We start from the raw sequence: 13,187 nt of genomic DNA on the forward strand, positions 1-13,187 counted from the left end.
CACGCTGATGCCTGCCACAACTTTGTTTCAGCCACTGACAGCTGACTTTTAATCTCTGCCAGATGCTTTATCACGGTAAGTTAGGGAGAAGGAAGAAGTTGATCATGAGCCGAGATTTAATTAAAAAGGCATCATCGCCGGGCCACATGCGGCCTTAACGAGCTCTGACCATCAGGAGCACATGAGGCACATCCATGACGACAGTGATGGAGCCACAAGCGCAGAGATGACCGGTTCCTTAAAGGGATCATAGTTGTCATTGGCGACTGGTGACAGTGTGTTGACTCTCTTGTATTTATTGTGGGGGGGGTTCTCCTATACTGAGTGGATAGCTGCCACACAGGTGTCAGTGAGGGCAGTGGTGATTGGCGGGTTAAAGGGGGCGTCTCCAGCTCCGTGTGTGAGATGTGGAGGAACTCTGTGCCCTTCAGCCCATCTCTGCTAATTGACTGTGACATTTTCTCTCTTACAGTGTCAGAAACTTCATTCGCCCTCATCTGAATTCATTAACACCCCCCCCCCCCCCCCCCCCCGCACGCGCGCGCAACGTGATTACTGCAAAGAAACAAATCGGATGCAATAAACAAACCAAAAAAAAAAAAAGGAAAACTTTTCATATTTGAATAAATTATGAAGAATTACCAGACAAAATGAGATACTGTTCAGTGGTATTATTGTATTGCATATAAAATCCTCCCCCTTTATGTTTCAATACTTCCATGGAATAGAATAGTCTATTCTACTACTACATAATAAAGCTTCAGAGGGTTTTTTTCTGATCAGGCTCTTCAGGAATCAAGCTAATCTGCTTCAACAAGGAGTCACTTTTCTTTTAATGGGGGGGGTGGGGTGGGGTGGTTTATTTTCCCAGCTAAGAGTCAAAAGTGTTCCCACAGTCTCAGCGTGTAACTCTTGAATTCTCTTTGGAGGGGTCTGAATGTACTAATCATATTTTTCTGGGTCACAGCAATGCATGAGCGCAAGCCGAGATGCATGAACTTTAGCAGAGATGCACAGCAGCCAACATGGCCCCCTATAATGTAGCATTAAGTTATAGTTCTCTCGTTCATTTAGGCCCAGCGCTAAATACTTAGTTGTTCTGCAATGCCTGCAGATCTGTAGTCTTATTTTGTCTTGTTATTTATTAAAAGATCCACTGTGTATATATATAACCTGTATGAAATATGATGTGGGATACTGGTAGGACTTATTTTGAAGGTGCTTATTAACTTATTAACTTATAAACCGTCTTGTAGGAAGCATCTTGTAGCAGAGCATACAATTGTTATATGAGATTATTATTTAGCCTAAATTTGAGTCAATATGCTAATGAATGTTTGGTCCACTTTATCTGAGACAGTCCTTGATTGGCCTCTCTACAATCAGTTCCTGACCCAAAGAACCGAGTGGTGCTGGAGGGGTGGAACTTTCCATGCAATTATGATAATTAAGCCGTTGGGTGTCGTGGCAAAATGAGGCTCATTAGATCAGGTCTGATGAGAACTTCATAGTGTAATTTTTCCCTCAAAATCAACTTGAGTGTAAATGATCCATGATTACAGGTTTAGGGTATGAGCATGGTGTGGTGAAGCACTCTGTGTACTGAGTCGCGTGTTCCGGCTTCTTTTGGGTAACAGAATGCAGGCTGATGAAAGCGTCCTCCTATGGGAAGAGTCTTCTGAGCAGAGGGTCTCCTAGGAGCGTGACACTGGCCAGGCACAGCAAGTCTCCCTCCGGATCAGGTAATATATACAGGGGTGTGTGTGTGTGTGTGTGTATTGGTGTGTGAGTGCATATGCAACCAAAGTAGCACCACTTTTGTTGGGGATGCAATAATTCCATGTGGTAATTAGTTCTCTATATCTATCACGTTAAACAGCTCTTGCGTTCTGTCTAATTTGATGAGACGTGTTTGCATTTTTGCATGAAAAGAAGCAGTTTTTTTCATTAAATAATAATAAAAAAAAAATATTAGAAGACAAGTGTATTTGCGTGGGTGGGCTGAACCTCCGGATGGTGTCTCCTACACAGTCCCACCACCCTACATGCCTGCTCCGCTGGTGAACTAAGCTGGCTAGAAGATACTATTGTATTCCAGGCATTATTGTTTTTAGCACTGCAGGAGCATGGTGTCATTCGATTTTTCTTTCACTTGCTTGCTATCTCTCTCTGGTTCCCTCTCTCTCGTGCGCACACACACACACACACACACACACACACACACACACACACACACCCAGTAGCTGTAAAATATTAATAAAACAGAAGTGTTCTGCTTTGTTAATACACAATGGCATTCATGTTTTTGCCTGAGACATGTAATTGTCTCAGTGGTTCTTTTCGCTCATGTTTTCATTTACTGGAAGCTGAATTGGATCATTCCAAATTATGGAAAACTGCTCCAGAATCACAGCACTTCTGTATGAATCTGGGGTGGACATGTAAGGTCCCTCTCTCCCTGTCTGTATAAGCAGTGCTAGCCATTCTGACTCTGCTTTCCCAGAATCAATCAATTACCATTTTTCTTCAAGCACGTAGATTCTTCATGACCACTGCGGTTGGAAGCCATAATGGTCTTGGGAGTTAGGTTATTACTCACCTTTCCTCTTTCTGTGTCTGCGGCACTGTCAGGTAGCGGGAGACAGACTACAACAAGCACTGCGTCAGCGCCCTGCCGTAGCTGTGCTTTCAGATATGCTCAAAGTTGTTTACGAAATGAGAATACTCAGCAAAATTACTGTAGCCGGCCAGAAGCAAGGTGCGTCTGTCTGCTGTCAGCCACCATCGCCAGGCAGTTTGTCTGGAAGAGCGGTGCGTCTGAACAGGACTGCATCAGTTCAAGGGCTAACATCTTTACCAGGGGCATCAGCTGGTGGAGAAGAGCAAAAGAGCAGGAAAGATGTAGAGATTAAAAGAAAGGGATGTGTGGGGGAGGAAGAAAGGGAGGGAGAGAGAGACAGACAGACAGACAGACAGACAGACAGAGAGAGACTGAGACTAAAAGAGAGGAAGTGGAAAAGGGGAGACTCAGACAAAGGCGGAGTAAAGAGTTGGGGGCAGTGACTCAATCTTGCAGATCCTGATAACTTCTGCATTGAATACCGTCTTGGGATGTGAGTAATATTAACCTTTGTGTGCGTGTGCATGTCTGTATATGTGTTTTTTATTCAGGTGTGTAAGCCTGCAATATAAAAGTGACTCTGAATAAACTGGCCACAGCCCTCATTCAGTATAGAAAACACGACAATTATGCGTAAAGAAAATAAAATATTTACTCTCACATATGACATTATTATTGACTTCCTATGTTGACGTCGGTTAACAAATATTACAGTGGCCAACAACATCTCCATTCCTGCATTTCTCTGTGTAAAACTGAGAGGTCTCGAAGCAGATGTTTTGTTTTTTTTTCCGCTGTCGGTGATGACTGCAGTATGATTGGTGTAAATTGTGCCAGCTGAAGCTATGCGCGGAGAGGTCTAGTCAGCCAGTCCAAGTTCCGCTGGGTTGCCATGGCGACGTGGGTTAAGGAAGCTGAGGCCTTGGAGACAATGCCGTTGCCCATATATGGGCACAGGTTCCTGTTTTGGCAGGCGGGGCGGAAGCCGGGGCCCTGTTTGCTGAGCGCTTCTCCTCGGTTCTTGCCGGAACGTTTTTCTTCCTCCAGACAGGCTCGGCGTTCGCTCAGAATCCTCGGTGAGGCGAAAGCACAATGTTGCCTTGAGCCGTACTAATTTGGAAAGGAAAGCAGTGTAGAAAGTGCTGTGGTCTTACGTGCTGAATCATGGATGAGGCTTTGTGGTTTTGTAGAGGGTGCCTGCACAACGCGGGAAGTTATTAACCGAAGAAGTGTATGAGCTCAAGCAAAAGTCACAGTCGTGCCGTGACTTTGTGTAACTCAGTTGACTTTGCTGATTAGTTCTGTGGCTGTCCTGCGCTAATGATCAGTTCTAGGTGTTTGTAACAGAACCTTGCGGAGGAGGTTTGCTTTCTGAACGTGAACTGTCCACTGAAGTTCAGCTACAGCCATTGGATATGCTTGAATGGTATTTACAACAGGTGAATGGATTTTTCACAAGCCCAAACTATATCTGCTGCTTTTTAGTTCTTGAACTTTTCAGTCGTACTCCTTAGCATATTTTCTTTGTTGCGCCCCCCAATCTATCTCTATCTCTCTTTTACCTGATGCTACTCTCTCACATGGTGTTGCTGGAAAGACTCCAAAGTGAAAGTGTTTTCTCTCTCTCTCTCTCTCTCTCTCTCTCTCTCTCTCTCTCTCTCTCTCTCTCTCAATCATGGAAGGGGTGAAATTAAATTAAATTAGGTTTGTCGTTTCTAACAGCTGAAAACAGAATTACAGTTGCGAATGGAATTCCAAAGCATGAGGACACACAGGAACAGGCAGAAAGGCTGAAAGATAACATTCATTGGCCAAATAGAATATTTAACATATATAAAGGCCTTGTGTTTATCTCCCCTCTGTCGAGAGAGAGAGAGAGAGAGAGAACGAACAGTGGCTCTCCACACTATGAGAGGCTGTTTATGTAACCGACCCTGTCAGTAATGTTTCTGCAGTCAGGCTAAGTTTAGCAGATAGGTGTTTGAAGGTGAACAACCAGCAGCCCACACACAAAGACACACATTCATAAACACACACAAACATGCGCACCTTTGCTGAAGATTTATATAAAACATCAATTTGCAGACAGTCATGAGTGGCCTCTTTGTCTCAATGGTAATATCTTTGTCACCCCCGTCAGTTACTCACGCTTTCTACAGGATGACCCAAAGCGTGTAAGGCGTGTCTTCAGACGTCCAGTCTGAGGGATGGAAATGACCGTATGCTGTGTGTAGGTCCTCTCCAGCCTTCACCTTCATGCCACCTCGTTTACTTCCACTTCAGAAGCAGGCGGAGGTGCTGCCTCATGGGCGGAGGTGCTACCCCCTCACCTGCTCCGCCAGCTGAACTCTTGCTGAACCAAATCGAACTGCCGCGCTCCGCACCCGAGCGTAATCACAACATGGTCAAGCAAACTATTTCTTGACCCAGGCTGGCTTGCTTGAAATGTTTAATTAACCTGCACGGAGCAGCCAGTGCTAAGATCCCAGTGAAAGTCATTACAGAGTGCCCCTGGCACACGGGAGACTCAGGAGCTTTGTTTATTAAAACCAACATTATCCACATTATAATCCACTCCCGCTCAACTGCACGGTGTAGTACCGAGCAGGCCAGATTTACAGCCCTTATAGTCCCTGCAGTCTCTACATGTTGCATCTTTTCACTTCTGCGTGTATTTGTTCAGAGAGCTTTTCTTTGGACTGGCTGCTGTTCCAATCCACCTATAAGAGGATGTTTCTTTTCCTTTTCTCCCTAAATGTCTTTTTTGATCCGACGGTTTCGCTCCATTCATCCTTCTGTTTTGGCTCGACGTTCTTCCGTGGCACATCCCTACCCACACTGCCGAACGCAGATTTGCTTCCGAATGTGAATATTTTTAGGGGTGGGTTTCATTTTAAACCGTGCCGAATCATCTGGGCCTTCTCCTCCAGCAGTCATCTTTTTGTTGTTGTTGTTGTTGTTGTTGTTGTTGAAGAACACGCAATCTTGTGTTTGATGGAAATAAGAGTTGAGCTGTGTAAAAATAGCCAGTGCTGCATTAAACCCAGACTGGCTCGGTCTGTGTCGGTTCACCATGGTTCCTTACATGGCCGTGCGCTTCCCCTGCATTTCTCACCCTCTGTCGCTTCCATCCAGCGCATCAGCCAGCCATGCTTTATTGCATCTGCAGGAATGCGACTGGTAACACTGTGTGCTGGTCCCCTCTTCCCTGCACCCACCTCCAAAACTCTGCCATGCATGTCACACAGATGCTCCACAAATAGAAATTTCATTAAATGTGATATCCACCATGACACGGAGCAGCTGGCTGAAAGTCTTGAACTCTCTCGCTTGCTCTCTTTCTTTCTCTCGCTCGGAAACTCTTGTGCAGGAGTCTCTGTGCGTTATTCCATCTTGATAAAGCGAGATTGGAAGCCTTGGACTAATACAGGATTATTCTTTCCAAACATGCATGTCCATACATGCATTAAATACCTAAATCTCCGTGCTACTGCTGGCAAGCCGTATACTCTGCTATCAAGCGTGTCACCAGGCCGTGGTCGTGACACAAGACGGTAGCATGCTCTAACACTGCATCATTAATAACACACAGCGCTGCGTGAAGCCCGTGCCGGACACGGTCAGCTGAGCAGTTGTCACCGCTCTTTGCCCAGTCGAAGAGTTAAACGAGGACGACGTGACCCAAGGGCACTGTAGACTCCCGGAGGACTTTGTGTCCCCGCGGAAGACTCGTTGGCTGGATTCACATCTCCGTGAACAGCACCCGGTGCCGACAGACAAAGAGAGCATGATTCACTTAGCAAAAGACCTTCCTTCTCCTCTCCCCTTTATATGTATATGCACTCACCGCCCACATTATTAGAAGCATCTTATAGGTTTACAGCTTGGGATCGGAGCACAGTTGTTACCATGCACAATCCTTCAACGTGCCGTGGCCAGTTTGTGCCTACAGGACCATCTCTGGCTTGATATTTGGATATTTGAAAGTAAATGCGTCCAACGAAGTGGCTCCTGAGTGTGTTTTTGTGTGACGAATGTTCCATTCAAAGAATGTGAGAGTTTCTTCAGACGTGGCGTTTCCAATCATGCTTCAATGCTTTAGCTTAGACCAGAACGAAATAACCAAATATATGTGCTGAATAAAAGCACATAAAATAAAATACACATATGTATACACATTTGTGTGTGTGTGCGTGTATTCAGTTCCTGTATGGGTTCTGTGACGGACACAGTGCTGTGCGGTTAATCACTGCCCAGCCGTAGGCTTGGATGTGCTTTAAAACAATCGATGCAATCCCCACACACACTCTCTCACCTAAACCTTAGTGCTAGGTCACTGGGTTTAGTGTGCTTCATTTTGTTTTGCACCCATCACCGTATCATAAGTGCAAAGGACCACAGAGCTGGAAACTGGTCATTTGTCATGAACCAGGAGTCTCGTTTGTTCAGTATTGATTGGTTGGAACAAAAGTCTGGATCCAGTCCCGCAGGAACAACCACAAGGCGTCATGCCTCACAGTTCTGCTCACCAACACTGAGCACCCAGTCAGAGGCTTCCACATGGTTTGGCATGTTTTGGACCTACGGATGCCCTTGAACGCGCTCCAGGCGCCTGTGGAGGTCTGTGCGTGTGCAGGGCCCACTCTGCGACTCATATCAGGGGGTGTCTGGAAGCAGCTCTGTTATGGGCTTTTATGACAAGATGCTTCGAGAAAGTGCCAGAGCGGTGACCCAAAATAACACTTCGCAGTCTGTCTGCGAATGCATCATTTGCATCGCATATTAACAGGGTGCCACAGATGGTGGTCATGAGAACGCTTCTTCTCCTCGTTCCTGTCTCACACACACACACACACACACACACACACACACACACACACACACACACACGAGCGCGCGCGCACACTTTTCCCGTTCGAATTTTGAGCAGCGCACCATTATAGCACTACTATAACACCAGCCCCGTGCTTTTAAGGCTTTCAGACAGGACAGGGTTCAAACTGGCATTTGGCGAACTATTGATCCTCGTCCTGCTGCGCTAGTCTGTGTAAGCGAGGCACAGCTGAACACACTGTTCCCTGTGTCGGCTGTGCCGCTAGTCGTGTTTCTACATGACTCACATCAACATAATGTTATGGAATCACAGAAAAAACGCGCGCCACTGAAACAAACCTTGTTTACCTCCCTTACGTATATTATAGTTAGTATATATTGCGCCGACCTTTTAAAACGCTTACTGTCGTAATTGGGTTACTTATTAAGTTATTTTAGGATTTGCGCCGCTCTAAACACGTTAGTGTCCGTCCCCTCCCCGTCCCCGTCCGTCGTTTAAGTGCCATTTATCGGCCTGTCGATGAGAAAATTCGGCACTTCTCAGCCGCTGGTTGAACAACTGCGCCTCCCACTACGGTAGCGCAGAGGCGCGGGCGCGCGTCAGAGCCTACGCACACGGCCCGCCCGTGCCCGCCCGTGCTCGCCCACGGGCGCGTACTCTACGCGGAGCGCCGCCTGCCCATTCATTCACTCACACTCTCACTGTCCCTGCGAGCCGAGCGCTCAGAGTGCCGCGACTTTCTGCCTCTCGGAATAGCACTGTGTCTTCACCATGCTGCAATACGAAGGTAGGAGCCGCTCCGCGACTATAACAAAATCACGGCGAAAACAGAACTGTTGAGTTGTAGAAACACTTTGGCATAAGAACTTTTCTTACATTTTGAAATTGTTTTGGTATTTTCTTAAATCGTCAATGTTTAGTTAAATATTTATACGCATTTGACAGCGGTTTAACTATTCAGTGTCCAAAAACCAGTAGATCATTATTGATTTTGCTATGAGAATACCTGTCGTTTGTAATTACACCGTTTGTTGTATTATTCTAGTACAGTCATTTCTTTTATGTACGACAGTTCTTGTCACCACCATTATTAAACTAGTTAGTCCATTTCGAACATTACGCGGTCTTTACAAACTACAGCTTTCCGTAAGACGTACACACCGTCTTTGTTCGTCACCTATCATCCAGTCGCCTTTTCATTCATAGAAGACTGCATGTTCGGTTTAGCAAGTAATACAGTTTGACATTTATATTCTAGATCTACATTAGTTATTACATTGTAACACTACGCTGTTGGATGTTGCACTTGTGTTTATTTTTTATTTTTGTTAGTATTATGCTTTTATATGCTTAGTATCTCTACATTTAGTGTCTTGTTTCTAAAATAGGTTTTTTTTGTTTTGTTTTTTGTTTTTTTTAAATTAAATTATTATTTTTTATTTGGTTGGGTGAAGTTTGGACACTGTGCTTGCATATTCACCAGACAGCGTGGAGGCAGTGCATGGAGTGAAGGAGCTAGCTGACTGAATCAGTCCTGGGATGTTCTGTAGGATGGGGTCCTGTTCCTTTAAACAGGAGGCAGTGTCTGTTGTGAACTGTGGGGGCTGTCTCTTTATAGACTGCTGGGTAACAGCACAGCATCCTGCTGCCATCCTGCTGGAAGCAGAGGTGGATTGGAGTGTGGGAAGGTGTGGTAGCTGTGTAGGAGATACGGCTTCGTCCGCCTCGTCCTCATTCTCCTCAAGCATGTTGGCTGGTTAGCCGGAGCCACGTCCTGCTTGAAAATCCACGGTGACAGGATCGCTTGGTGCTAGGCTAGTCGTAAACAGTGGAAAGGGTGTCAGTGAAAGGAAGAGGGCAGGTTGCCATGGGACACATCCTGGATATTTTCTGCGCTCCCACACTGACCTGTTCTGCCAGCCTGCATACTTGTGCGGGGTTGTTTGTTAACGCGGCTTCTCTCATTTGCCCCTAGTCAATGGTACTCCAGGCAGCCAGCTGTCCACGCCCCACTCCATGAAGTCACCGAACTCCCCTACCAGTCCAGAGAGCCTCAAGAAGCGCAAGGTAAGAATGTTACCTCATAAACACACACACACACACACACACACACACACACACACACACACACACACACACTCCTCACAACACCACACTAGTTCATGTTCTCCTCATCTCCCCCTTTTGTAGTGTAGCCCACCCCCCAACTTCAGTAACACATTCCTTCTGTGTTCTCAGGCTAAAGAGAGGACAGGCACTGAAAGCACATCGTAACACTCCAGCATAATCCAACATAATCCACCATAACCCATCATAATCCAACATAACCCTTTCCTCCACATACTTGTTCAGAGGTGGAGCTAGCAATGCGGAAGACCCACTGAGAAATCCCCCAGTTGTTAGCATATGGGAAGAGTGACGTCAAACACACTCGGATGCTCTCGGTGGCTTGGCCACCAAAACGTGCGTGAAAATTTGTCCATGCAGAGAACACTCTCTGTCTTTGGTATTTCTGTAATGATTCTGTAAAGATAACGTGCACAATGTGTTTGTTTGACCTGGCTGTTGAATGAGCATGCAACTCAGCAGGCTGTTCTACCAGCATCACATACTTTTCAGGCTTTAGAAGATGCGTGCATTTGCAGGCATGTGTGTGTGTGTGTGTTTGGGTGTTCAGGCTTAATGATGTGTGTGACCACATCAAAGCGTTTCTTGTCCTGCTGCTTCAGCCAATGAGAGGGTTTGTTTATGCACAATCAGGACTAGTCACCGAGTCTTTAATTGGTGTGAGCCATAAGCCCTGCAGTGATAACTGCTTACTTTATCTCTGTCTCTCGGCCTCTCACACTCTGTCCTTCCTCTCTGTTTCTCACTTCATTACCACAGCCACGGGGCTAAAACTGTGTGTTCACTGTGTGTGTATATTTGCCACTGGGGAATAAACTCTGGCTCTCGCCATGTTAAAACCTGAGCCAGTTCCTCTTTGGCTCAGGGGCAGCAGCGTGGTGGTGTGAAGCTGGCCGGCTGGGCCGTGTGCTGGCAGGACGAACGCTGGGCTCGTCTAACCCGCACGAGGTCCTCCTCGGGGAGGACAGTGCTGCTGCACACTCTCTGGCACTCACCCTCGAGCTACCCGGTTGAGGAGAAATTGTAGCCTCTCCTTGTCACTCTTAAATGAGACTGAAATCAAATTGTCCTGACACTTTTCTCAGAGGCAGGAACACAGTGCTGTGGAAGTTCGCCACCTCACTCAAAGCATTTCATATTCACTGGACATTCTCCTCCACGGAGCTGTGATCTCTGAAGGAGGTGCTGTAAGGTTGTTGGTGCTAGGTTGGGGTGGGGTGGGGTGGGGCTTTTAGAGTCGCTCTCGTCCGTCTCTCTGGAGGAGAATTCATCCAGACTGTGCAGAGAAGAATGCCAAAGCCTTTATAATAATCAGCCCCAAAAGTGGGTCACACCATGAGAAAGGGGCACGTGAATGGGGGGTTGGCGGTGGGGGTCGTTTGAGCAGCAAAACTCCTGCCGGAATCTGCTGCTGCTGGAGGGCTGCAGGGTTTTCCTGCTTCTGTTGTGGCCTGACTATGGGCCGCCGCCGTCGAGCATGTGACGAGCCCCTGCTCCCATGCAGACAGGAGCGCTCAGTGTTTTACCTGCAGTCTTCACAGTTCTGACCTCAGTAGCTAGATGTACTGTTATGTGCATATCCAGGGTTTAGGCTAGAGTTGCTATGCTTTCATTCTGCGTTCTGAGTTGGCATTTGGTTTAGCATCCGAGCCGCATGACTTAAACACATCTCCGTATCCATTATGCATGCACGAACACTTTTACAGCACCAGTGCAGATTCCGGCAGGGTATTGCTTTCATAGCTGTACATATGTGACCTATTTCTCCAGAATCACACCACTGTGGCTTAACGTTACCCTGTTCCTGGTGTTTGTGTGCATGATCACTGTTCCTATGGTTTCTGTGTGCATCAGAGAGCATCACGCAACCTTTTAATGCTGAAGCTCTGCCCTATTTGGGTCAAATGCGGGGCAGTTGTACATTTTCCATTAATGTGATGTGTGCCCTGGGTAATCTATGCACAGTCTAATGTCAGGGTCCGTTATGATGGGACCTGCCTCAGTTTGGCAAGCAGCCCTGCTCACAGTGATGCCATCAGAGATGAGATTTAACTTGCCTGTCAGATTGGATACTGAAAGGTTCGGTTACTCTCCCTGAAGTTGGCAGAAACAATGCAGACAGACACAGAAAGATGGAAGAGATTTTTTCTTTCGGCTGCCTTTCCTAGCAGTATGTTCCTGTTTGACTGTGTGCAGTTGAACGCAGTGATGTCACATTTTGTACCATGAGTCAGCCATACGGTATTGTTCTTACACATTCTCCCATTTATGTCAGTCAAACCGATGGCCTGTCTTCATAGCACTAAGCTGTCTGTCGAGTTGCATGCTCTTCTTCTCACATACATGTGTCGTGTGTCATTTGTATATTTATGTTTGGAGAGTAGGTTGTTTTTAATTTAATAGTACTTAATTTTGAGCACTGTAATTTGTTCGTTGTTCATTAAAACATTTTTACATGTGTTTGTGGGTGTATGCAGGTTTGCATGCGCATGGGTATCTGCTGTTAAAGACAAAAATGATTGTTAAGCACATGTATGCATGTAAATATATTTTATGCATGTCTTTATGCTTTTGTCATGAGCAACATCACACCACTGCAGTGAAATGTCCATGTGGTAAAGTGGTCATGTCTTCCTCCCAGCTTGAATGGCCCAGTTAAGCCCAGTTCAGTTTACTCAGTTTAATGTGTTCATATGCCTTTTCTATTTTCTGTGTTGTGTTTACCTATGGTTGACCTTTAGGATTTAATGTTTCAGGAAGTCTAATTTTTATGCATTCCTTTTTGTTTTCATCTCTGTACTGTTAGTTCATCCATCTCATGTCTTCATTCTTCACAATCCCCTTTAACTGGCATTGTTAGTTCTGTGTTCCTGTTCAATGATCTCTTATGTCCCTGCCTGAAATGGCCTGTTTTATTAGTGTTTTGATTTTCAGTCTGACCCAACACTTTCGCTCCATTATATGCCTGACTGAACAAATTGGCGCTATTAAATCGAATGTGTGTGTACTGGCACATTTCTCTGCCTCTGTATTGTACATCGTGTGCGGATGTGTGTGGTTTGGTCTAGTTTTCCAAGTCTTGTAGAACTCTCCTCTGCTAATCTGGGTCTCATCAGAACTCAGCCTTTTCTCCTGTTAACAGCCTTTTCCCAGAGTGCACAGGGAAACGATTTATTAGGGGGGCGTTAGCTGGCTCAGGAATTACGGCTTACCCTAAAAACAGATTATTTTTACAATGCCAGTAGTAACAAAATTAATTCTTAAAGCTAGAAGGATGTAGACCCAGATGAGTGTTCCATGACAGTTTGACATGCAAGGCCTTTAATCTGTTCAGATAATCCCGTGAATATTCCCTTCTTACCCATTGGAGACCATTAGCTCACTAAACAGGAATGGAATTTTTATGCCTTGGTATTAATATGATGGCGCATAGGGTTCAACATTGTAAAGTAAAACTTAAGCCTTGGTCTGTAATTTAGTGAAGGGTGCTGGAAGTGGTTGTCCCTACGGTCCAGCACCAACACATGTGTACTTGGAAGTCCTTCAAGAGGAGAGATTTCAGGAGAAAGATGGACAGGACAAGAGAGATTTGAAGCAACAAAGACT

General features: G+C 45.8%; 1 protein-coding gene across 6 annotated transcripts in view; it reads left to right on the forward strand.

The window, feature by feature from the left end:
- The window catches only part of dclk1a (doublecortin-like kinase 1a), a 41,953-nt gene that overhangs the window by 20,086 nt on the left and 8,680 nt on the right, over positions 1 to 13,187 (forward strand). For 3 of the 6 annotated variants that reach the window (XM_027001618.2, XM_027001615.2, XM_027001616.2), the window contains 2 exons: positions 1,638 to 1,742; positions 9,430 to 9,521. In XM_027001618.2, the coding sequence (XP_026857419.2) occupies positions 1,638 to 1,742; positions 9,430 to 9,521 (197 nt within the window). Of the gene's footprint in view, positions 1 to 1,637; positions 1,743 to 8,151; positions 8,242 to 9,429; positions 9,522 to 9,692; positions 9,737 to 13,187 lie in introns of those variants that run through there. The other 3 variants (XM_027001620.2, XM_027001617.2, XM_035535887.1) reach the window with 2 other exon arrangements.

This window comes from Electrophorus electricus, chromosome 17 (assembly GCF_013358815.1).
Source record: "Electrophorus electricus isolate fEleEle1 chromosome 17, fEleEle1.pri, whole genome shotgun sequence".
In the NCBI taxonomy this organism is placed as follows: domain Eukaryota; kingdom Metazoa; phylum Chordata; class Actinopteri; order Gymnotiformes; family Gymnotidae; genus Electrophorus; species Electrophorus electricus.